The sequence below is a fragment of the Dendrobates tinctorius genome, unplaced genomic scaffold, assembly GCF_039654945.1.
Source record: "Dendrobates tinctorius isolate UK_male_01 unplaced genomic scaffold, ASM3965494v1 ptg000155l, whole genome shotgun sequence".
NCBI classification, from domain to species: domain Eukaryota; kingdom Metazoa; phylum Chordata; class Amphibia; order Anura; family Dendrobatidae; genus Dendrobates; species Dendrobates tinctorius.
The window spans coordinates 22,525,709-22,552,181 of record NW_027361822.1 but is presented as its reverse complement, the minus strand read 5'-3'; the positions used below and the strand labels follow the sequence as shown (position 1 = coordinate 22,552,181).

At 44.6% G+C, this 26,473-nt stretch overlaps 1 protein-coding gene across 2 annotated transcripts in view; it reads right to left on the bottom strand.

The window, feature by feature from the left end:
* Positions 1-2,677: 2,677 nt before the first annotated feature.
* Positions 2,678-26,473, bottom strand: part of LOC141051041 (uncharacterized) — a 91,441-nt gene continuing 67,645 nt past the window's right edge. For both annotated transcript variants that reach the window (XM_073547850.1, XM_073547851.1), the window contains exon 7: positions 2,678-4,592. In XM_073547850.1, the coding sequence (XP_073403951.1) occupies positions 3,022-4,592 (1,571 nt within the window). In that variant the 3' untranslated portion in view covers positions 2,678-3,021. The remainder of the gene's footprint in view (positions 4,593-26,473) is intronic.

The following is a 26,473-nucleotide window of genomic DNA, read 5'->3' as shown; positions in this document are numbered from 1 at the left end:
GGGCAATTTCAACTTTGCCCTGGGCTCTGTTGGATGTGGCCCCCAGTCCCCCTAGCCTTCCCCTGGGCCAGGGGGACGCTATTGGTGACTGAGGGCCCACGTCCAAAAGGGCTCAGGGAGAGGCTACAGGGGACTGGAGGCCCGCATCTAACAGGGCCAAGGAGAGGCTAGTGGTGACTGCTGGCCCCCCTGGCCCTGTTGGATGGATGTGGCCCAGTGGGCCACAAGTCACCACTGAGTACTGTCTGCAACCAAGCCTCTTCTCACAGCCTGGACTCTGGAGACCAGAGGGGGACTCACCCTGCTCGCCCGCCGCCTCAACCTGGTCGTCCGGTCTGTTGCCTGCCCATCGCCTTGTCCGGTCCTCCTCCTCTGGTCTGAACCGCCGCCTCCGCCGGGCCATCCGCCGACAGCTTCCACGTGGCACACCGCACGCTGCTCTGCTCCAGAATGAGGAAGTGGAGCAGTGTGTGACGTCACATCAGGACCATGATGCACCCGGCTGAAAGCTACAGTGCCCATTTCCATTCACCCATGCATTTACAACACTGTGGTGTCTCTTTAAAACACCATAGTGTTGTTATGCATTGGGGGCGTTCGGAAGCTGCTGCCTGCCCTGATCAAAATGTCGGCGGGGGCTCGAGAGCAGACCGGGGGCCCAAGCGCAGACCGGGCTGCCAGCGTGCTTGGGGTCCTCGGCCGGGCCCCCATTTTTCCTCCTAATCACCGGGCCTTATACTGTAGTAAGGGCAGTAATGCCCTGATGGCGGCCCTGGCGACTTAAGCAGTCCGGAGCGCATGCGCGAGATCCCCAGCGCGGCCGAGGACCAGGAAATGCCAGCGAGACACGGAGACGGAGCCGTTCATCATCAATCTGGGAAGCGAGAGGAGTGAGGTAAGCATCATGGGCAGCTGCTGTAACATTATTGTTATGCTATAAAGTGTACATTTTGGAAGGTCAGGTTACTGAGAAAATTGAGGAAGCCTTTAAAATCAAATCCTCTTAAACCTAATAATACAGTTGTGTGAAACAGTGTTTGCCTCCTTCGTGATTTTTATTCTTTTGCATGTCTGTCACACTTAAATGTTTCAGAGCACCAAATTTAAATATTAGCCAAAGATATAACAAGTAAACACAAAATGCATTCTAAATGAAGGTCTTTATTATTGAGGGAAAAAGAAATCCAAACCTGTTTCACTGTGAGAAAAAGTGATTGCCCAACCCTCCCTTCTTAAAACATATATTAAAACTGTGGTTTATCACATCCTCTGGAAGCTGAGTTCATTTTCCCTAACCACACCCAGGCCTGATTAGTGCCACACCTGTTCTCAATCACAAAATCACTTAAAACGGACCTGGCTGACAAAGTGAAGACCAAAATTTCTTCAAAAGCTAGTGATCATGCTGCAATCCAAAGAAATTCTGGAACGAATGATAAACAAAGTAATTGAGAGCTATCTGTCTGGAAAAAGTTATAAAAGCCATTCTAAAGCTTTGGGACTCCAGCGAACCACAGTAAGAGCCATTATCCACAAATCGCGAAAACATGGAACAGTGGTGAACCTTCAAAGTGGCCGGCTGACCATAATTGCTCCAAGAACGCAGCCACACCTCATTCAAGAGGTCACAAAAAACCCCACAACTACAGGCCTCACTTGCTTCAGTTAAGGTCAGTTTTCATGACTCCATCACAATAAATAGACTGGGCAAATATGGCTTGCATGGCAGAATTCCAAGACAAAAACCGCCACTGAACAATAAGAACATAAAGGCTTGTCTCAGTTTTGCCAGAAAGCATGTGGACAAAAGTTGAACTTTTGGAAGGTGTATGTCCCATTATCCATCTGGCGTAGAAGAAACAGCATTTCAGAAAAGTATCATCATACCAACAATAAAATATGTTGTTGGTAGATTGATGGTCTGGGGTTGTTGTGCTACTTCAGGAACTGGAAGACTTGCTGTGGTAAATGGAACCATGCGGTCTAACAAAAAAATCCTGAAGGAGAATGAATGGCCATCTGTTTGTGACCTCAAGCTGAAGCACACTTGGTTTATGCAGCAGGACAATGATCAAAACACACCAAGTTCACCTCTGAATGGCTTAAGAAATTAAGACTTTGGAGTGGTCTAGTCATAGTCCTGACCTTAATCCAATTTAGATGCTGTGGAATTACCTAAAAAGACAGTTCATGGCCGGAAACCCTCCAATGTGGCCGAATTACTACAATTCTGCAAAGATGAGTGCGCCAAAATTCCTCTAGAGCGTTGAAAAAGACTCACCACCAGTTAATGCAAATGCTTGATAGCAGTTGTTGCTACTAAGGGTGCCCAAACCAGTTATTAGGTTTAGGGGACCATAATTTTTTCATACAGGGCCTTGTAGGTTTGGAATTTTTTTCCCTTTATAATAAAAACCTTCACTTTAAAACAACATTTTGTGTTTACTTGTATTATCTTATTCTAATATTTACATTTGCTTTGTGATATGAAACATTTAAGTGTGACAAATATGCAAAAGAATAGGAAGGGGGTAAACACTTTGTCACACAACTGTATGAGTATTGGGGTACAGAAAAGGGAATCAGTTCCTAATGATGGTGAAAACCTACTATACTTAAAAAAATGGCTCCCGTCAGATGTTTTTACTAAGAAGAAATGGATCACGGATGTAAGTAATTAACTGCAACATGAACATGTTTATTTTTGTAATATACACAAACTAAGGACATTTATTCAGACATTTAGATTGTGGATGTAAAGAAACCGTAATGAATGGAGGATCACAAATTGGCTGATAGGGTGTTAAAAAAAACCAAAACATTTCTTCCTTTTTTTTCCCCCTTTCTTTGGTGGTGTTTCTTTGCAAAACTCTTGTCCATACAGTGAATATATAACTATATAAGAATATGAAATATTTAATGCTAATGTTATATTGCTTTTTAGATAAGAGATGTCTATTAGGAACTGCATACACTTTAATTGTAATGTAAGTACTAAGTTGCTTTTCCTTTGTCATTCACTTATTGGTTGTTACTGATTGTCTCTGTTACGTGTTGTCTTACAGTGTTTGTATAAATATATGGTTTCTCCCCTGTGTGAGTTCTCTGGTGTTTAACAAGATATGATTTCTCTGCAAAACATTTCCCACATTCTAAACAGGAATATGGCTTCTTCCCTGTGTGAGTTCTCTGGTGTTTAACAAGATATGATTTCTCTGCAAAACATTTCCCACATTCTAAACAGGAATATGGCTTCTTCCCTGTGTGAGTTCTCTGGTGTTTAACAAGATATGATTTCTCTGCAAAACTTTTCCCACATTCTAAACAGGAATATGGCTTCTTCCCTGTGTGAAGCATCCGATGTCTAAGAAGACTTGGTTTATTTGCAAAATATTTCCCACATTCTGAGCATGAAAAAGGTTTCTCCCCTGTGTGAGTTCTCTGATGGATAACTAAATAGGATTTCAGATTAAAACATTTCCCACATTCTGAACATAAAAAAGGTTTCTCCCCGGTGTGAGCTCTCTGGTGTGCAACAAGACGCGATTTTGTTGTAAAATATTTCCCACATTCCACACATGAAAAAGGTTTCTCTCCTGTGTGAGTTCTCTGGTGTTTAACAAAACTTGATCTATGTGCAAAACAATTACCACATTCTGCACATGAAAAAGGTTTCTCCCCTGTGTGAGTTCTCTGATGGACAACTAAACCCGTTTTCTGTTGAAAACATTTCCCACATTCTGCACAAGAAAAAGGTTTCTTGTCTGTGTGAGTTCCCTGGTGTTTAACAAAAGTTGATGCATCTGTAAAACATTTCCCACATTCTGAACAAAAAAAAGATTTCTTCACTACGTGAGTTCTCTGGTGTTTAACAAAAGTTGATCTATCTGCAAAACATTTCCCACATTCTGCACATAAAAAAGGTTTCTCCCCTGTGTGAGTTCTCTGGTGTTTAACAAAATTTGATTTACCTGTAAAACTTTTCCCACATTCTGAACATAAAAAAGGCTTCTCCCCTGTGTGACTTCTCTGGTGAATAATAAGAGATGATTTAAATACAAAACATTTCCCACATTCTGGACATGAATAAGGTTTCTCCCCTGTGTGACTTCTCTGGTGAATAATAAGAGATGATTTAAATACAAAACACTTCCCACATTCTGAACATGAATATGGCTTCTCTCCTGTGTGAACTCTCTCATGTCTAACAAATTTTGATTTGTCGTTAAAATATTTCCCACACTCTGCACAAGAAAATCTTTTCTCCTTTATACGATTTTCTTTATAAGTAACAAAAGACTTTTTGAGGGAAAAATATTTTCTATTTTCTGCAGTTGATAATGGATTATTTGGTGTAAGAGCTGTTTGATTTTTCATGCCTCTTTTAGGACTTTCATTTTTCTTAATAGTTTGTGATGAATTAGAAGATAGGACCAGTTGAAAAGGATCAGATGATAGATCTTTGCTGTGAATGGATGATGTAATATCTTGAGTAATGGCAGTCACTTCAGTTATATCTTGTGTGATCTCAAGGTCATCTGATTTAGAAATTGCAGATGTCACTTGTCCCTGTGATGTCCTGGTACAGTCATCTGCCAAGAATAAAGAGTATTTTAAAATAAAATATCTTTAAAATATATATTTGTATAACATTTCTAAAATATACATAAAAATTGCAAGTTACGTAGCCAAAACCAGTTGACGATCAAATATTAGACCTCCGCTCACAAACAAGTAGAGCATGATGTTCAACTCAGTTTGTTTGTTCTGCCTGTAAGATCCTGAAATAATACACCAGCAAAAAATATTATGTAGGCCAAAATGATACTAATAAAAACTTACTTAAATAGTAAATGGGTCTCGGAAAATGTGAGCACAAAATAAAACATTTTTTTTGCAACACTCAGATTTTTTTTTTTCATTACTTAAATAGAAAAAAAAAACAAAAAAAATAAAATTGCATTTTTCACAATTTTGTCCTAATTAGTATTTTATTCCCATTTTTCATTATATTCTCTGGTAAACAGAATGGTTTCATTCAAAACTACAACTTGTCCTAAAAAAAAACCAAGCACTAAAGTCAATGATGACAGAAAAAAACAGTTATGGCTCTTGGGAGAAGACAAAGAATTAACAAAAGTGCAAAAAAAAGAAATACTCTGGTCCTTTAGGGGTTAGATTCATTTATTGTTCTGATAATGGACATTTTTTATTTTCTGGCCTCAACCATTCATGGCTCCAGTACAAGTTCTTAGATAATGGACATTTGTAGAATTCTTATTGAGAAAATATATTTTAGGCTCTTGAAGGTAAAATAATGGACCTTTATATATTAGATTACTGTCTTTTTTTTCTAACACCATTTTGTAAGGAACTTATAAAAGCTCATGTGGGTGGGTTGCCTGGCATGCATGTGCCCACTGTGGGAAAATACTAATGTCCCTTATTTCTTACAGTGCTGAACTTTCCTTATTTGCAGATAAGACGTTCTATTCAGTCTTAATCCCATTTTGGGGGAACATATCCTTTCATGATTTATTTATTGTAAAGTGAAATCTATAAAAGGCAGAATTAGTTCCTGTTGCGCCCAACGATGGTGCACGTGGATTTATGTAACACTGTGCTATAGGGCCGAGCAGCTCCAGGAAGGGGCGTAGCTAAATGGCTACCAGGCATTCAGGCACTGGCCACACCGGGACCAGGGGACTTCACAACTGCACTGGTAGAACTCGTTGCTTGCCAACTCCCTAAGGGAGAGGGAGTCTCTTATACAGGATGATTCCCAGCAATTGGCTCAGAGCCATCTTGTAGATGCTCACATTATACTAAATGCCTCTCAGCTAAGCTATGTTCCTGAATGGTGAGACACAGCCATTACAGTACAGAGTACGATCACGTTTATAAGATTATATCAGCACAGGAACATTTTTGTTTAAACACTTACAATTGTGGAACTTCTCATTATTCAAAGTTCTATTGATTAAAATGACCTTTGTTCCTGTGAAAACCACATTAAGTGAACCTCACAGACTCTCCCAGCTATATGCGATACATTTATAGTTTATAGAACACCTAAATTCCTATTTTATATTAGGTTTAGACTACATTTACTATGTGCTAGATGCAAGATAAACTCAGTAGACTTACTACATTGCTGTGACGCTTCAGGGTTTTTGGCAGCATCCGAGAGTGGACCCTCTGGGTCGCGGAACTGAGGCTCCCGCGGCGAGCGCACCAGGTGGAACCGACCCCTATACAGGGACCGTTATGGGCAGGCCCGCGGGGAATCAGACACCGCGACAGCTGGAACCAAGAGGGGCGGCTCAAAGGACTGGGGTGACTACAGACTGGAAAGGCTGCTCCAGAACCAAGGTACGGGACTCTTAGCGGAAAGTGCGAGGAGAGATGCTGAGCGGATAAGACCAGAGGCAACACGGACAACTGACAGACAGCAGGTGGGGGTACTGGACAGAGAACGGAACAGACACTGGAGAGCGGAACAGAGACGGGGACCAGGGAACGAAGGTTGTGGAACATGGACCAGGCAGGACGGAAGACAGGCAGGGAGATAGGAGGACAACCAGTAGCGGAGACAGCAAGGCTGGAACAAGGGAAAGCGCAAGACGTGGAAGGAACCTATAGACTAGCTATAGGCGGTCAAATTAGTGCAGGTATACACACACAATAACCAGGCGTCTTCCCCTTATGGGAGACGCCTGATATATCCCCTGCTGGCAGGCGATTGGCTAACCGCTAATCGGCCGCCGCCCACCGCAGGGTTAAACAATCCGACGGCCGCGCGTCCGCGACCTAGTGCGTATGTGCGGGCCAGCAGCCGCTCGGGAGACAGGGAGCAGAGGCGCGTGTGAGCAGGAGAAGGGAGGAGGCGCGTGTGAACCGGAGAGAGGAGGAAGCGCGCGACAGGCCGGGTAAGAGGCTGCCGCGGGGGGACCCGGTACCAGTGGGACGGCAGTGGGCACGGCCGCTGCCGTTACAGTACCCCCCTTCCTTACATCTCCCCCTTCTGAGATTGGCTAAAAACTTTTTCAGAATTTGTGGGGCATTCACATTCTCCCGAGGCTCCCAGGACCTCTCCTCAGGACCAAATCCCTTCCAATCGATAAGGAAGAAGGTTCTACCCCTGACTTTTTTCATGGCCAGAATGGCCTTAATTTCAAAAACGTTATCATCCCCAATTAGCTGAAGGGAAGAGATAGGAGCAGGGTGGAACCGATTGAGAAAAGCAGGTTTAAGGAGCGAGACATGGAAGGCGTTAGGAACCCGGAGTGAAGTCAGCAACCTCAATTTGTATGCAGCGTCGTTAATGTGTCCAAGTACTTCAAAAGGCCGTATGTACCGAGGGCTCAACTTGTACGAGGGAACTTTCAGACGGATGTGTTTGGTTGAGAGCCAGTCTTTGTCACCAGGATGGTATGGTGGGAGGTCCCTCCACCTTTTGTCTGCATGCCTTTTCATCCTGGCACTGGAGTTCACGAGAGCCTCCCTGGTCTCTTTCCAGACTTGCGAAAAGTCAGCGGTGAGAGCATCTGGTGCGGGAACCCCCGAAGACGTGGAAAAGGGTAGCGGGATGCCAGGGTTCTGGCCTGAGACCACAAAAAACGGTGACTTGGAGGTGGACTCGTTAGGATGATTATTGTGAGCAAATTCTGCCCAAGGCAGAAGTGAGACCCAGTTGTCCTGGTGGGCGTTGGAAAAGTGACGCAGGAAGGACGTCAGAACTTGATTGACTCGTTCCACTTGCCCGTTGGTCTGAGGGTGGTAGGCGGAGAAGAAATCCAAAGACGTACCCATGAGCCGACAAAGGGCTCTCCAGAAACGAGAGGTAAATTGGACTCCTCGATCAGACACGATCTGTTGAGGGAGTCCATGTAGCTTGAAGATCTGATGGATGAAGATCTCGGCCAACTTAGGAGCCGAAGGCAAGCCAGGTAATGGGATGAAATGGGCCATCTTGGAGAAGCAATCTACTACCACAAGAATAGTAGTGCACCCAGCAGAGGAAGGCAGATCTGTCACAAAATCCATGGCAATTTGCCACCAAGGCGCCTCTGGAACAGGTAGCGGGTGAAGAAGACCGGGAGGCAGATTCCTAGACACCTTGTTCTGCGCACATGTAGCACAGGATGCTACATAATCTGTCACGTCCTGGCGAAGAGAGGGCCACCAATAGTAGCGGGAGAGAAGCAAGCGGGTCTTCTTGGCCCCGACGTGTCTCGCAATTTTGGACGAGTGCCCCCAGCGTAGTACCTCCAGTCTCTTGCTCTATGGAACGAAGGTTCTGCCAGGCGGAAGGGTGGAGAGGCCCACGTGAGCCACGGTGATAATTTTCGTAGGCTCGATGATGTGAGATGGAACCTCTTCCATCTCCGGTGACTGCAAAGACGTAGAGAGCGCATCCGCCTTGGTGTTCCTATTCCCGGGTCGAAAATGGAGCTTGAAATCTAAGTGAGAAAAGTACAGCGACCATCTGGCTTGCCTGGCGTTGAGTCTTTGAGCGGACTGCAGATAAGCTAAGTTTTTGTGGTCAGTGAAGATAGTAAAGGGGTGAACCGCCCCCTCGAGCAGATACCACCATTCTTCCAGGGCCATCTTAATAGCGAGCAACTCCCGATCTCCGATAGAGTAGTTACACTCGGCAGTGGAAAAGGATTTGGAAAAAACCCACAGGGAACCAGATGTCCGGATGATGCCCGCTGGGAAAGTACTGCCCCAGCCCCGGTGAAGGAGGCATCCACCTCTAGGATGAAGGGCCTGCTGGCTACAGGGCGATGCAAGATTGGTGTTGACGCAAAGGAGCATTTCAGGGCAAGGAAGGCATCTTCTGCCTCAGGAGACCAGGTGTTCGATTTAGTTCCTTTTCGGGTCAGGACCGCGAGGGGTTTGGTCACAGAGGAAAAGTGAGGAACAAACTGTCTGTAATAATTTGCATATCCCAGGAAGCGCTGAATGGCTTTCACACCGACAGGACGAGGCCATTTGAGTACGGTAGAGAGCTTCTCGGGATCCATCTTCAGCCCGGAATCTGTGATAATGTAACCCAAGAAAGGCAACGAGGTTTGCTCAAACAGGCATTTCTCCAATTTCGCATAGAGACGATTCTCCCGAAGACGTTGCAGGACCAGACGAATACTTCTTCGATGCGAGGATAGGTCGGGTGAGAAGATGAGAATATCATCTAAGTACACCACCACACAGGAGTACAGTAAATCCCGAAAAACCTTGTTGATGAATTCCTGGAACACTGCCGGGGCATTTCAGAGTCCAAACGGCATGACCAAATACTCATAATGGCCATCCCGAGTATTGAAAGCCGTCTTCCACTCGTCCCTGGCGCGAATTCGGATCAGATTATAGGCCCCTCGCAGATCCAGTTTGGTAAAGACCCGGGCCCCCCTCAGCCGGTCGAAGAGCTCTGGGATCAGCGAGGATACCGATTTTTAACAGTGATATTGTTCAGACCTCGATAATCAATGCATGGCCTGAGGGATCCATCTTTCTTCCGGACAAAGAAAAAACCCGCGCCAGCAGGAGAAGAACACTTCAGAATGAAACCCTTGGCCAAATTTTCCTGAATGTACTCAGTCATGGCCGAGGTCTCTGCTGGAGACAGGGGATACGTTCTCCCCCTGGGGGGGGTGGCTCCCGAAATCAAATCAATGGGACAGTCAAAAAACCGGTGTGGCGGCAAGGAATCTGCTTCCTTCTTGCTGGAGACGTCGGCATATGCGTGATACGGTGCCGGGAGTCCCGAAAGGTCGGCTGGCTCCTGTAGCGGGTGAGGATGGATCACCGACAACAGCGTTCCTGGCAAATATGACCCCAGCGCAGAATCTCCTCAGAGCGCCATTTCAGAACCGGTTCATGCAATCTGAGCCAGGGTAATCCAAGGAGAACGGCGTGGGACAAATTGGGCAGGACATAGAAAGCTATCTTCTCCAGATGAAGAGCTCCCACTTGAAACTCTACTTCGGCAATAACCATGGTGATAAGTTCCGGAAGTGGTCTGCCATCCACAGAGGCTACTGCACGCAGGTTTTCCAAGGTAACCACCGGATTCTGGAACTGGTCCACCACGTCTAGCCGAATGAAATTACCAGCCGCACCCGAGTCCACATACGCCTCCACAGATCTAGGCTCCCGACCTAGAGTCATTAAAGACGAAATGGTGAGGAGTAGAGAGGAATTAGGGTCACCTAGGGAGGTCTCTCTTACCTGGCCTAGGTGGAAGCGTTTCCCGGTCTCACAGGACAGGTCCGCAGAAAATTATTGACTCCGCCGCAATATAGACAAAGGCCCTCCGTCATTCTCTCCCTGCGCCGTTGCTCAGACAATCGTACACGGTCAATCTGCATGGGCTTGGGGGCGGAACTGGCAGAGGGAGCGGAGGAACGAGGAATAGGGGCTTGATAGAGCCTAAAGGGTCTCCTCTCTCTGGCTGCTTCGCAAGAACGTTCGAGGAACTGGAGATCTATACGGGTGGCCAGGGATATTAGGTCCTCTAGAGTGGTGGGGGTATCCCGACCGGCAAGCTCATCGTTTATTTTGCCAGAAAGGCCCCTCCAGGAGGCTCCCACCAGGGCCTCATTGTTCCACCCGAGTTCCGAAGACAGTGTCCGGAAGCGGATGGCATACTGTCCCACGGTGAGTGAACCCTGATGGAGGTTAAACAAGGCCTCAGTAGTAGAAGCCAGCCGTCCGGGCTCGTCAAACACCTTGCGGAACATGTCAAGAAAATTTTGGATACTAGAGACCACAGGATCATCCCTCTCCCACAAAGGATTCACCCAGGCCAACGCCTCTCCCTCAAGGTGGGACACAATAAACGCCACCTTGGCACGGTCAGAGGGGTATTGCTGGGGTAACAGCTCGAAGTGCAGTCTGCACTGGTTCAAGAAGCCCTGGCATAGCTTGGGATCCCCGCTATATCTGGGGGGCTTTCCCAAGCGAGGTGGTGGGTGAGATGCTGGATCCCGGGGTTGGGCAGAGGCGGCCACCGAGGACTGTAGGGAAAGTAGGCGGTCATCAACGGACGCCATGTAATTTAAGATGTGGGATTGGGCGTTGTGCTGCTGTGCTAGCTCCTGCTGGAGACCTGCTAACATGGGTGCGTGCCTTGGGTCAGCGGTTTGAAGGGCGGAAAGCCGGGTGTGTTATGAATGAGTCACCGGAGGAGGAAAAAACAAAAATGCAAGCTAAGTCCAGAAAACTGGAGAGGTTGGTAGCTAGCGGATTGCAGACCCCTGATCCTATTCATAACTACTAACAGTAGCCGTGGAGCGTTCCTACGGTGGTCCTAGATGCCTCTTCACAGCCGGAGAACTAAATAAGCCTAAAGAAAGAAAGGGGAAATCTAAGCTGCCCCAGAGCAGACCCCAAAGCAATAGACAGCCCCCAACATGTATTGTCGGTGAAAACAGATGAAAACACAAACACAGACAGAAAGACAGGCAGAGCAAACGATGGGGCCCAACTAACTAGATAGGAAAGGACAGAAAAGATGCTGGCTGCAATCCGCAAAAACCCTACCAAAAATGTCCCAACACGTCCGATAGGAAAAACGGCCCTGAAGTCACTAGACTTCAAAATCCCTATATCAGGACTCCGATATATTCTGAAGACAGAGCAAAAGAGATTTAACCGATCAGGGACAAAAATGGAAATTCAGCAGAGCCCCAGCCGGGGCTGGCAGAACACAAAACGAAGCAAATCAGACAAAATCTCATGGAACAATAACAGAGCAAAACTTAGCTTTAGAAGACAGGAACTGAACTGGAGGCCAGAGCTCAGAGCAGAGAAATCACCAGCAGAGGGCGTCGGCTGCCTTATATCCACTCAGAGATTCCGGATGTCCAATCGCAATCCACCTGTTCAGGTGACAGGTTTCTCCCATCCAAATCAGTTTCACCACCTCCTTTCACCAGCAGAGGGAGTTCATCGGACATCAAAGGTGAACGAGAAAATGAGCTCACAACAGTACCTCCCCCTTGAGGAGGGGTCACCGAACATATTCGGTGTGAATATCAGATGCAGAGACCCAAGAATTATCCTCCTGGCCATAACCCTTCCACTTAACCAAATACTGGAGTCTCCGTCTAGCCAGACGAGAATCCAGTATCTTCTCAACCTCATATTCCACATTACCTTCAACCAATACAGGGTCAGGAGGTGCCACCACAGGAACTACTGGCTCAACAAACCTCTTCAACAGAGACTTATGAAACACGTTATGGATCTTAAATGTAACAGGAAGAGCCAATCGAAAAGAGACCGGATTAAGAATCTCCAAAATCTTGTAAGGTCCAATAAATCTAGGTTTAAACTTTGGAGAAGCCACCTTCATAGAGATATCCTTTGATGACAACCAAACCATATCACCCACCTTAAACCGGGGACCAATGGTCCTATGCCGGTTGGAAAACCGCTGGGCCTTTTCCTGGGAGAGAGACAACATATCCACCACCTGGTCCCAAATCTGGTGCATTCTCTCCACCACAGTGTCAACACCTGGGCAGGCAGAAGACACCACCTGCCCTGAAGAGAGTCAAGGATGAAACCCAAAGTTACAAATAAAAGGTGACATCAAAGGGGCAGAACTACCGTATATACTCGAGTATAAGCCGACCCGAGTATAAGCCGACCCCCCTAATTTTGCCACAAAAAACTGGGAGAACTTATTGACTTGAGTATAAGCCTAGGGTGGGAAATGCTTCATAGATTATTCCCCCATATGGTGTCCCCATAAGAAGCTCCATAGATTGTTCCCCCATATGCTGCCCCCCATAAGAAGCTCCAAAGATTGTTCCCCCATATGCTGACCCCAGAAGAAGCTCCAGATTATTCCCCCATATGCTGCCCCCATGCTGCATCCCCCATGCTGCTGCTGCATGTAAAAATAAGAAAAAAGACATACTCACCTCTCCGTCGCTGGATGTCAGGTGCCGGTGTCACTGCTGGCACCTGAGATACTCACGTGTCCTGCGTCCATGGCTGCTCACCGCTATCTGCCACGTCATCGGTCAGTGACGTTCAGACTGCAGGGGGCGCGGCGCGCACCAACCACGTCACCGCGCCCTCTGCTGTCTGAAGTCACTGACCGATGACAGACAGCAGCAAGCAGCCATGGACGCAGGACAGGTGAGTATCGCTATACTTACCCGTCCTGACGCTGTGTCTTGAGCCCCCAGCTTCTCCGCGCTCTCTCTTCCTGCCTTCAGCGGTCACGTGGTGCCGCTCATTAAAACTCATGAATATGCGCACATTCATGAGTTTTAATGAGCGGCACCACGTGACCGCTGAAGGCAGGAAGAGAGAGCACGGGGAGAAGCTGGGGGCTCAAGACACAGCGTCAGGACGGGTAAGTATGACCTGACACCCCCGCCCCCCCTCCCCCTCTCCCTCTGACCCCCTTTGTATATGACTCGAATATAAGACGAGAGGGGGACTTTCAGCCCAATTTTTGGGGCTGAAAATCTCGGCTTATATTCGAGTATATACGGTAGCTCTATTATTTAAAGCAAATTCGGCCAAGGGTAAAAATGAGACCCAATCATCCTGATCAGCAGAGATAAAACATCTCAAATAAGACTCCAAAGTCTGGTTTGTTCTCTCCGTCTGCCCATTGGTCTGAGGGTGAAACGCAGAGGAGAAGGACAACTGAATTCCCAGCTTGAAACAAAAAGTCCTCCAAAATCTAGAGACAAACTGAACTCCTCTGTCAGATACAATGTTCTCAGGAATCCCATGCAAGCGAACCACCTGTTGCAAAAACAAGGGCACCAACTCTGAGGAAGATGGCAACTTAGGGAGTGGTACAAGATGGACCATCTTAGAGAATCTATCACAAATCACCCAGATAACTGTCATTCTCTGAGAGACAGGCAGATCAGAAATAAAATCCATTGAAATATGGGTCCATGGCCTCCTGGGCACCGGCAAAGGCATCAACAACCCACTAGAGCGAGAACAAGGTTTAGACCGGGAGCAAGTCCCACAGGACTGCACAAAATTCCTGACATCACGAGATAAGGCGGGCCACCAAAAAGACCGACTTACCAAATCTCTAGTACCAAAAATACCTGGATGACCAGCCAATGCGGAGCAATGAACTTCAGACATTACTCTCTTCCTCCACTGGTCAGGAACATACAATTTTCCAATGGGACAACGCTCAGGTTTGTCCTCCTGAAACTCTTCCAGAGCACGTCTCAAATCGGGCGAGATGGCAGAAAGAACTACCCCCTCACCTAAGATGGTAGCAGGCTTGGTCACAATAGGAGAATCAGCAAAGAAACTCCTAGAGAGGGCGTCTGCCTTGACATTCTTAGTGCCCGGAAGAAAAGAGACCACACAATCAAAACGAGTGAAAAACAAGGCCCACCTAGCCTGTCTAGGATTCAAGCGTTTGGCCGACTCAAGGTAAATCAAATTCTTGTGGTCAGTGAGGACCACGACTTGATGTCTAGCTCCCTCCAACCAATGTCTCCACTCCTCAAATGCCCATTTCATGGCTAACAGTTCCCGATTCCCCACATCATAGTTGCGTTCAGATGGGGAGAACTTTCGGGAAAAGAAAGCACAGGGATTCATTTTAGATGTTACCGGATCTTTTTGGGACAAAACAGCTCCTGCACCAATCTCAGAAGCGTCCACCTTTACCTGAAACGGGAGTGAGACATCAGGTTGCCGCAAAACCGGAGAAGAAGTGAACCTCCGCTTCAGCTCCTGAAGGGAAGAAACAGCCTCTGGAGACAAATTCAGCACATCAGCACCCTTCTTAGTCAAATCAGTCAATGGTTTGGCAATACCAGAAAAATTAGCTATAAATTTACGATAAAAATTAGCAAAACCCAAAAACTTCTGGAGGGCCTTCAAAGAAGTGGGCTGAACCCAATCATAAATGGCCTGTACCTTGGCCGGGTCCATTTCAATAGTTAAGACACTAGGATGTCCTTTAAACTAATTTTGGCACTTCAAGCACAATGATACACACAGGGGTAAAAAGATATCACTAATTATCCCCTAAGGAAGCGAACCAACTAAACATGTAAAAAATGCAATTTTATTGAATATCAAAATATTCCAATTTCTATAAAAGTTACAGAATACAAAATAATTTACACATAACATACCCCAACGGGGAAAAAAGCACAGACCATAGGCACGGGAAAAAATCCTTCTAAAAATAATGTATATATATATATATAGTGTAAAAAAGCACACCAAAATGCATGAAAAAGGTACCTAAAATCCCTGCATAATTTATGGAATAAAACAAAATACCGATATAATATCTAATTATTATAACAACCCTAAAAAGGGAAGTAATCTGATCTTGCCGTTATTAAACGCCACTCAGGCATGTAGTATACAATCACATGTCTCATTCTATATATAATACAGGTAAAGTAACCTTACATAATTTCAGAGATGAGACACAATACCGGTACCATATAAAGCCATCATATCAACATAATGAGGAAAAAGCAATCCAACCCCGCTGTCATAAGGCGGCAATGCGACATAAGCTTAAATAAACCTATGACACCCTAAATAACATGGTAGAAAGACTATCCAGTTTGTAATTACCTTAGACCAAATTATGGTGATGTTAGCAATCCTGTGCAAAGATCCCCGCGCCCCAACGCGCGTTTCGCCCTCTAGCTTCTTCCGGGAGCGTTCCCGGCAAGATCAGATTACTTCCCTTTTTAGGGTTGTTATAATAATTAGATATTATATCGGTATTTTGTTTTATTCCATAAATTATGCAGGGATTTTAGGTACCTTTTTCATGCATTTTGGTGTGCTTTTTCACACTATATATATATATATATACACATTATTTTTAGAAGGATGTTTTCCCGTGCTTATGGTCTGTGCTTTTTTCCCCGTTGGGGTATGTTATGAGTAAATTATTATGTATTCTGTAACTTTTATAGAAATTGGAATATTTTGATATTCAATAAAATTGCATTTTTTACATGTTTAGTTGGTTCGCTTCCTTAGGGGATAATTAGTGATATCTTTTTACCCCTGTGTGTACCATTTCAATAGTTGATGGAGACAAAATAAATCCCAAAAATGAAATCCTCTGTACACCAAAAAGGCATTTCGACCCCTTAACATACAGGGAATTCTCCCTTAAAATCCGGAACACAGTCCGAACATGTTCCACATGAGAGTCCCAATCCCTGGAAAAGATCAAATTATCTTCCAGATAGATGATCAAAAATTTATCCACAATGTCCCGGAAAATATCATTCATGAAGCACTGGAAGGCAGAAGGGGCATTAGGGAGCCCAAAAGGCATCACCAGGTACTCAAAATGTCCCTCCGGAGTATTAAACGCCGTCTTCCATTCATCCCCATGCTTAATGCGAATAAGATTATACGCCCCCCTGAGGTCAAGCTTGGTAAACCAGCAAGCACCTTTAACTCTGGAGAATAGATCAGAAATCAGGGGTAACGGATACTGAAATTTAACAGTAATTTTGTTGAGGGAATGATAGTCAATACAAGGCCTTAATGAACCATCTTTCTGGGCAACGAAAAAAACCCAGCACCCAAGGGTGAAGAGGATGGTCTAATATGACCCTTCTCCAACGACTCCTTAATATAAGATCGCATAGCCTCATGCTCGGGTTCAGATAAATTGAAAAGTCGACCCTTGGGAAATTTACACCCAGGGCTCAGCTCAATTGCACAGTCATAACTCCTATGAGGAGGCAAAGACGCAGACTTATTCTCACTAAATACATCATAAAAATCAGCCAAATAGTCAGGAACATCATGCGACTGGGGAGAGGTGGAGAAAACAGGAGTGTCACTAAGAGCACACTGACAACCCCAACTCACCACAGACACAGATTTCCAATCCAAAACTGGATTATGGATTTGCAACCAGGGAAACCCAGAACAATGGTATCATGCAACACCAAAAATCTGCAATTTTCTTGATCGTCTGGGGCGACCCGCATTACCACCTGGGTCCAAAACTGAGGTTTATTCTTCACCAAAGGAGCAGCATCAATACCCCTCAAAGGGATAGGCGTCCGCAGAGGTGTCATAGGAAACCCACAACGTTTAGCAAAATCCAAGTCCATCAGGTTCAGAGCCGCTCCTGAATCCACAAAAGCCTTAGCGGAAAATGTGGACAGGGAGCAGATCTGAGTAATTGCCAGAAGAAACTTAGGTTGTACACCACCCACAGAAAATGTGTATGCAAAACGTTTCTCTCGTTTAGGGCAGACAGAAATATTATGAGAGGCATCTCCACAGAAAAAACACAGCTTATTACGCCTTCTGAACTCCTGACGTTGCGCCCTAGACAAAACTCTATCACATTGCATAGGTTCAGACATTTGTTCAACAGGTTGCAACATTTCTCGTGTAATTTTACGTTCACGTAAACGCCGATCAACCTGATTGGCCAATGACATAGAATCGTCAAGGCCAGAGTGAACAGGAAATCTCACCATAGTATCTTTTACGGTTTCTGACAAACCCTTCCAAAAGAGAGCTGCCAAGGCACCATCATTCCAAGTAGTAAGGACCGCCCACTTTCAGAATTTTTGACAGTACAACTCTGCAGAATCCTGACCCTTGCTCAATGCCAACAGGGCTTTTTCAGCTTGATCAATAGCATTAGGTTCATCATACAACAACCCCAAGGCTTGAAAAAATGCATCCACATTAGGTAGAATAGGATCATCAGGTGTCAAAGACAACGCCCAATCCTGGGGATCGCCGCGCAGCAAAGAGATGACAATTTTAACCTGCTGCGCAGAGCTCCCCGATGAGCTAGGCTTCAAGGCATGAAATAATTTACAATTATTCTTAAAATTCAAAAATTTAGACCGATCCCCAAAAAACACATCAGGAGTAGGGATCTGTGGTTCAGCAGCATGTGAATGAGCAAGATAGGTGGAAATTCCCCGCACTTTAGCAGCAAGCTGCTCCACACGATCGGACAATTGCTCAATCTCCATTAAGAAAAAATTCCTCTTACGGCCCCAGAGAAAAAATTTACATTAAAAAAAAAATAAAAATTCGGACACTTTTTTTTTTGTTTTACAATTCTATCCTGCTATTGAGTACCCTAGAATCTGCGGTATGGCTGGTGATTCTGTTATGAATGAGTCACCGGAGGAGGAAAAAACAAAAATGCAAGCTAAGTCCAGAAAACCGGAGAGGTTGGTAGCTAGCGGATTGCAGACCCCTGATCCTATTCACAACAACTAACAGTAGCCGTGGAGCATGCCTACAGTGGTCCTAGACGCCTCTTCACAGCCAGAGAACTAAATAAGCCTAAAGAAAGAAAGGGGAAATCTAAACTGCCCCAGAGCAGACCCCAAAGCAATAGACAGCCCCCAACATGTATTGTCGGTGAAAACAGATGAAAACACAAACACAGACAGAAAGACAGGCAGAGCAAACGATGGGGCCCAACTAACTAGATAGGAAAGGACAGAAAAGATGCTGGCTGCAATCCGCAAAAACCCTACCAAAAATGTCCCAACATGTCTGATAGGAAAAACAGCCCTGAAGTCACTGGACTTCAAAATCCCTATATCAGCACTCCGATATATTCTGAAGACAGAGCAAAAGAGATTTAACCGATCAGGGACAAAAATGGAAATTCAAAATCCACAATTTACAGAAGGAATTTACCACACGAATCGAGGATGTGGAGAAAACACAGGAAGATATTTCCCAAGAATTACAGGCACATAGGGATATCATAATTAACCACACTCTCAGGATGGAGGAACTCTCATCGGGTCTGGAGGACTTGGAAAACCGCAATAGTCGTAACAACATACGTATCCGCGGTCTACCAGAGTCTATTGGCCCCACCGAGTTGGATCGCACAGCTCAGAGGATCTTCCTGGACATACTTGATGACAAAGATGGTGGACCTATTGAGTTTGACAGGATCCACAGGTCACTCGGACCTAAATCTACCTCAGATACGCGTCCTAGAGACGAAATCTATAGAGTTCACTATTACAGAATCAAGGAGGCCATAATGACAGCTTCCAGGAAAAAGGGTTCCATCAGATACGAAGATCAACAAATCCTAATTTTGTCAGACCTGTCAAGGCGCACACTGCAACTGCGGAGAGCCTTGAAGCCGTTGTTAGCAGAACTCAAGGAAAGAGACATTCCATATAGATGGGGCTATCCCTTTCAATTAACGGCCTTCAAAGGAGGCAAAGCAGCTTCTTTTCGACGGATTGGTGACCTGACAAATTTTCTGGGTGCCTTTGAACTCCCCATGATAGATCTCCCAGAGTGGCCTGTGGGCCCAACACTTCCAGGGGTACCACCCAGATGGCTAAAGGTTCAGCAGTCCAAAAAGAGAAGCAGCAGAGGAGATTCCTCTAATCCGACTTGAGGACTTCTCCCGGTATTTTCATGTCCTGGGTTGCGACAAGCCTGAATACAATTGGAGTGTTCCCCAAATAGAAACACCGTCTGGATAAGAATATATATACACTCTCGTGGATATATACAAGTGTTTTGTTTTGCTTTGATTTGTCATATCTGTTTGAATGTTTTTGATATATGTAGATGTTCAGCGATAACTGAATGTTTTTTCTAGATTTGTTAGGCTGGGGAGGGAGTCTCGGGTCTTTTCTGGGCTTCCTCTCTCCTGGTGGGGTATCTGGGTAGTGTTCTACCAGAACCAGCATCAGTGATGCATAAAAATTGGTGTTTACTCCAATGTGACTCTTCAGGTATTCCTTACTTTTCCCTCTTTTCTTATCCCGTACTCTCTTCACTCTATATCCTTCACTTCTTACCTCTTGTTCCCTTTCCAACCCCTTACTTTACCCAACCTCTCTATAGGTGTCATGATGGCCCCTCCCTCGAGCGGATATCTAATAATTGGAGACGTACAATTCCCATCAGATTAAATTAAGTTTTGTTCCTTTAATGTTAAGGGGCTGAACATACCCGAGAAAAGGAGACAGGTCCTGACCACAAATAATAGGCAAAAGGTCTCGGTTTTAATGCTCCAGGAGACCCACTTTAAAACTGGTGCTATACCACAATGCGTTTCAAAACATTACCCCAAATGGTACCATAGTTCTAACCCATATTCTAAGTCCAAAGGAGTCTCAATAGCCTTTCATAAAACTTTCATGCCTGAGGTTCTAGACTCTGTAATAGACCCGGAAGGCAGATATATCTTCTTGTTAATATCATGCGCAACTCGCAAACTGGTTATAGCTAACGTATGTTTCCCTAACCAAGGACAGCGGAAATTTGGAGCAGAATGCAAGAGACGCCTTGAGGACTTCGTTGGCTCCTCTCCTGTGATATTAGACATCATACCCCTTATCCTCTGTTAATCAAATTAAAAGACAGATGTGCAGCAAGAGATTGGTGGACATTTGGAGGGTCCTCCACCCTGACACTAGAGACTATAGTTTCTTCTCACAAACTCACAACATTTACAGTAGAATAGATTACACAGGTCAACGAAAAAAATTTTTTTTTCTGGTGTCCCAAATATTTTAATGAATTTGGGGTATTTTTGGGGTGCTGATTCTGAATATGTCATCAGTTTTGCCAGATTGGCTCAAGTTTTTGAGATTTTTGGTATCTTATTTATAGCACTTGTTGGTAAATGCGACGCATCATCTCATTAATTTCTTTGGATTAGTACTTGAACTGAGCAGTTCTCAATATAGTTTTGTGTTAATTAGTGTTCTAAAAGTTTGTTCATAGCTTGATTTTTGCACTAACTTTATGTTGTTGTCTGTTTTCCAGTGAAAAGCATGAACTCATCATGAAGAAGTTGTCTTAACGATCCAGACTCATTCTGTTACATTTGTGGTGAATATACACTGCCAAAACATAGAAGAAACATAACAGACTTCGTAAAAAAAGTGTATTTTGCCTATTTTGGGGTTATGCTTGGGGACCAAGACAAGTTTTGGGCACCACACATAGTGTGCAAAGCATGTATCGAATTATTACGAAAATGGAGCAAAGGACAAAGAAAAAGCTTCAAATTTGGTGTTCCAATGGTGTGGAGAGAGCCAAAAAATCATCATGATGACTGTTATTTCTGTGCAGTGCAAGTGCAAGGATTCAATAAGCATAAGAAACGAAAATGGGAGTAACATGGAATCTGCAAGAAGGCCTGTCCCTCATTGTGAAGATGTGCCTGTACCTGTGTTTACCATAAATAACAGTCATCATGATGATTTTTTGGCTCTCTCCACACCATTGGAACACCAAATTTGAAGCTTTTTCTTTGTCCTTTGCTCCATTTTCGTAATAATTCGATACATGCTTTGCACACTATGTGTGGTGCCCAAAACTTGTCTTGGTCCCCAAGCATAACCCCAAAATAGGCAAAATACACTTTTTTTACGAAGTCTGTTATGTTTCTTCTATGTTTTGGCAGTGTGTATTCACCACAAATGTAACAGAATGAGTCTGGATCGTTAAGACAACTTCTTCTTGATGAGTTCATGCTTTTCACTGGAAAACAGACAACAACATAAAGTTAGTGCAAAAATCAAGCTATGAACAAACTTTTAGAACACTAATTAACACAAAACTATATTGAGAACTGCTCAGTTCAAGTACTAATCCAAAGAAATTAATGAGATGATGCGTCGCATTTACCAACAAGTGCTATAAATAAGATACCAAAAATCTCAAAAACTTGAGCCAATCTGGCAAAACTGATGACATATTCAGAATCAGCACCCCAAAAATACCCTAAATTCGATGAAATATCTTTGGCACCAAAAATGCTGTTGACCAGTGTTATTTTTTTATATCACACAACTTGCTAGATCTGCCGGTGGAGGCGGATGTGGGGTCGATACTATGGTCAGATCATGCCCCAATATTTTTTTCCATCATATTACACTCAAATGCAAAATCGGGGTTCTCATGGCGCCTGAATGAGAATTTACTTCAGGACGCCTTGTGCAAATCAGAGGTGGAACGATCAATATCCAATTTTATAATTGATCATGGTGAAGATCCCATGTCCCCTCCTATCAAGTGGGAAGCTTTAAAAAGTGTTGTGAGGGGGGTATTTATCTCACATGGTGCTCGACTGAAAAAAGAGAAAATCGCGGAGCTATCCAGTCTATCAGATCAAATTTACAAACTAGAAAATAAACATAAACGTGATCTAGACCCCGCTACATTTGCACATCTCTCCACCGCCAGACAAAATATGTTGGCTTTACTGGACCAGAAATCACGATGCTTTAGGGAACGGCTCAGGAACCGTTTCTATCAACTTGGAAATAAAAGCGGCAAGTTACTGGCCAGAGCTATACTCCCGCGTGGCTTAAACACTTATATACCCTTTATCACAACAAGGGGGGAAAGAAGGTGCACAGTACCGGGGATATTCTTGTGGGCTTCAGTGACTATTATAAAACTTTATATAATATAGCTGGTCCCTATAGGGATCTACCAGTACAGTCACTTCACAATAAAATTAACATGTACTTACAACAAAATAGTGTCCTTCCCATATCGGAGGACAAACTGACAGACTTAGAAAAAGATTTCACATTGGAGGAGGTGTCTGAAACAATTAAAGAACTAAAACAGGGAAAGAGTCCTGGCCCGGATGGGTATACAGCTGGTTTTTATAAGTCATTCTCTGACTTGTTGAGCCCAATGCTCCTCGCAATGTGTAATTCTATTTCCTCGGGAGGATCCTTTCCTTCCCAGGCTTTGACCGCTCACATCACGGTCTTACCTAAGCCAGGCAAAGACCCTTCTTACTGTAACAATTACCGGCCAATATCCTTAATAAATCTAGATATTAAAATTTACGCAAAAATTATCGCAAAAAGATTGGGACCCCTTCTTCCGAACATGATAAATCAAGATCAGGTGGGCTTTGTTCCAGGGTCGGAGGCGAGAGACAATACCATCCAGACTATATCATTGATAGATAGGGCGGGCGGAGAGGGAGGGGGACCCCATGTGTATCCTGTCGATTGATGCTGAGAAAGCCTTTGACAGGGTACACTGGGATTTCATGTTTCAAGCTCTACAAGGAATTGGCTTGAAAGGAGTAATGCTCCAGAGGATCTCAGCTTTGTATACATGTCCTAGTGCACGAGTCAAGGTGAATGGTGCTCTCTCAGACGCATTCTCCATTAGGAACGGTACGAGGCAGGGATGTCCACTCTCCCCCCTTCTATATATATTAACAATGGAGTACCTTGCCACCGCAATACGAAATAACCCCTCAATCAAAGGAGTTAAATTGAGGTCAGAAGAACACAAATTGGCACTTTTCGCGGATGATGTTCTCTTGTATGTCACCTCCCCCACAATAAGCTTACCAAACATTATTTCAGAGCTACATGAATTTGGCCTATTAAGTAATTTTAAAATTAACTCACATAAATCTGAGATTCTGAATATATTATTACAACCCTCTGTGGTGGAAAAGTTGTGGACCTCCTTCCCCTTTAAATGGCGTTCTGACTCCATCACCTATTTGGGAATCAAAATAACACCCAGAGTGTCCAGGCTACATGACACCAATTTCAAGCCTGCCTTACATAAAGCAGAATCGGACTTAGAAAAATGGCACAAACTCCCGTTATCATGGTTTGGTAGAGCCAATGTAATTAAAATGGACTTATTGCCACGCCTTCTTTATTATTTTCAAACGATCCTCATATATCTCCCTGCCTCCTTTTTTTCCCGCCTTAAAAAAGCGATTTCCCGGTTTGTGTGGTCCCATACACGGGCTCGAATATCATACCCCTATTAAGTTGTCCTAAAAGAATGGGTGGAGTCGGCCTACCGGACTTTCTAACTTATAGCCGTGCATCATTGGGAACTTGTATTTTAGATTTATATCATAGCAGGGATAGTAAGAAATGGGTCAATTTGGAAAGTGATCTTAACTTGTAGATTGTGAGCCTTCACGGGCAGGGTCCTCTCTCCTCCTGTACCAGTTATGACTTGTATTGTTTAACATTATTGTACTTGTTTTTATGTATACCCCTCCTTACATGTAAAGCGCCATGGAATAAATGGCACTATAACAATAAATAATAATAATATTGGTAGTGATCCTCAAATTATACTGTGGTCCACGGGGGGTGGGGGGAAGGGGGGAGCCACCTTGCCGTTCCTGACCAGGAACATGATCTTATTTACTAAACAGAGGCGGGGGGCTCTTCGAACTTCAACATCTCCTGGGCCACTGACACCTATATATAATAATCCTAATTTCCATGCTGGCTTTGATAGGAAATTTTATCTAGATAGGTGTAGGAGTTCACGTCCTATTGTTTATGATTTCGTGGATCGATCTGATATGAGGTCATTAGATGAGATATTTCAAGGCAGAGTACCACCCACAGGTGCCTGGTTCTTTTATGAACAACTAAGAAGTTTTATAACTGCTATATCCAAACAAAATGATATCAGGAGACCTTTAACTCCCTTCGAGGAGCTCTGTGTCACAGGGAACCCTCCGGCCCACACGGTTTCCGTGCTGTAGTCTTTTTCAAAAAAATGAGACTCCGACACGTGACTTCCCATTATTTTTCTCAAAATGGGAGCATGACTTGGGGAGATCCCTATCTCAAGGGGAGAGGGGCAGGGTGCTTCTATTTATGTTTAGAACGTCGTTACACTCGGTATCACAGGAGAGGAGCTATAAGATTTTAACAAGGTGGTACCGGTGTCCCTCTATGGTGCATTCTATGTTTCCAGTGATTCCAGACACATGTTGGAGATGCTTACAGGATAAAGGAACATATGTTCACATATGGTGGGACTGCCCGCCTATAAACAAGTTGTGGTTGTCGATTTTTGATTTCTACAACAGGCTATCAATATGTCAAATTCAACCTACAGTGGAACTTGCACTTTTATCTTTATGTGATATGTCGATTTCCGGGTTTAAGAAGAATCTCCTCAGGCACTTTCTCACGGCTACTCGGAATCTGATCCCCCGGTTTTGGAAGCAAGGGAAATACCCTTCTCGCTCTGAATTTGTTGCAGAACTCAATGATATTTATAGAATGGAGTATTTGCTGATTCAAACCACAGGGAACCCTGACAGACTATATAACACTTGGGCCTCCTGGTTAGCATTCAGGGAAACCCCGGAATTAGATATCTGGCTATGGGGACCTTGATTCATATATAGGATAGCATCAGAAATATTTTGTACACTTTAGATCTTGTTCACTTGGTCTGACCTGTTTGTCTTTGGCTTAAAATGGTTTTGACCAACTTATTATCTCCTCCGTATGGGACGGAGGACACAAAGGTGCTCGAGGGGGAGGGTCTGGATTACTTGACCCTCTACTTATAACTTTCTCTTTACCTCTACTTCCCCCCTTTTTTTTCTCTCCCCCTCTCTTTCCTTTTTCTTTTCTTCCCTCTGACTTTTTAATTTTTTTTTTTTCCTGCTATCTTAATGTTAGTCATCAATCCTCTATTTTAATTTTCATGAGAATACACAACACAGAGGTTGTTTTGTGCATGGCAATTTTCTGGACTGAATGGTATTAATAGTTGTTATCCCAATTAGAAAATAATATTGGTGTTAAGTACGCAACAATGGAATTAATATGCAATTTGTTTTTCATTCAAGAACCAGCCATGATATTGTTGAAAGCAATGTTTTATTTTAATATTGTTAATTCAATAAACATGATTTACACAAAAAAATGGAAATTCAGCAGAGCCCCAGCCGGGGCTGGCAGAACACAAAACTAAGCAAATCAGACAAAATCTCATGGAACAATAACAGAGCAAAACTTAGCTTTAGAAGACAGGAACTGAACTGGAGGCCAGAGCTCAGAGCAGAGAAATCACCAGCAACCCTACAGGGCGTCGGCTGCCTTATGTCCACTCAGAGATTCCGGATGTCCAATCGCAATCCACCTGTTCAGGTGACAGGTTTCTCCCATCCAAATCAGTTTCACCACCTCCTTTCCCCAAGCAGAGGGAGTTCATCGGACATCAAAGGTGAACGAGAAAATGAGCTCACAACACGGGTGTCCATGGACTTCATGAAGGACATTATCCGGGTCTGGTTTTCCCTTTTGCGTAATTACTCTGGCATAGCGGCTGCGGCTCCAGCGGGGTCCATGGCCTGGTTATACGGTGACGCTTCAGGGTTTTTGGCAGCGTCCGAGAGTGGACCCTCTGGGTCGCGGAACTGAGGCCCCCGGGGCAAGCGCACCAGGTGGAACCGACCCCTATACAGGGACCATTATGGGCAGGCCCGCGGGGAAAGGACTGGGGTGACTACAGCCTGGAAAGGCTGCTCCAGAACCAAGGTACAGGTCTCCTAGCGGAAAGTGCGAGGAGAGATGCTGAGCGGAAAAGACCAGAGGCAACACGGACAACTGACAGACAGCAGGCGGGGTACTGGATAGAGAACGGAACAGACACTGGAGAGCGGAACAGAGACGGGGACCAG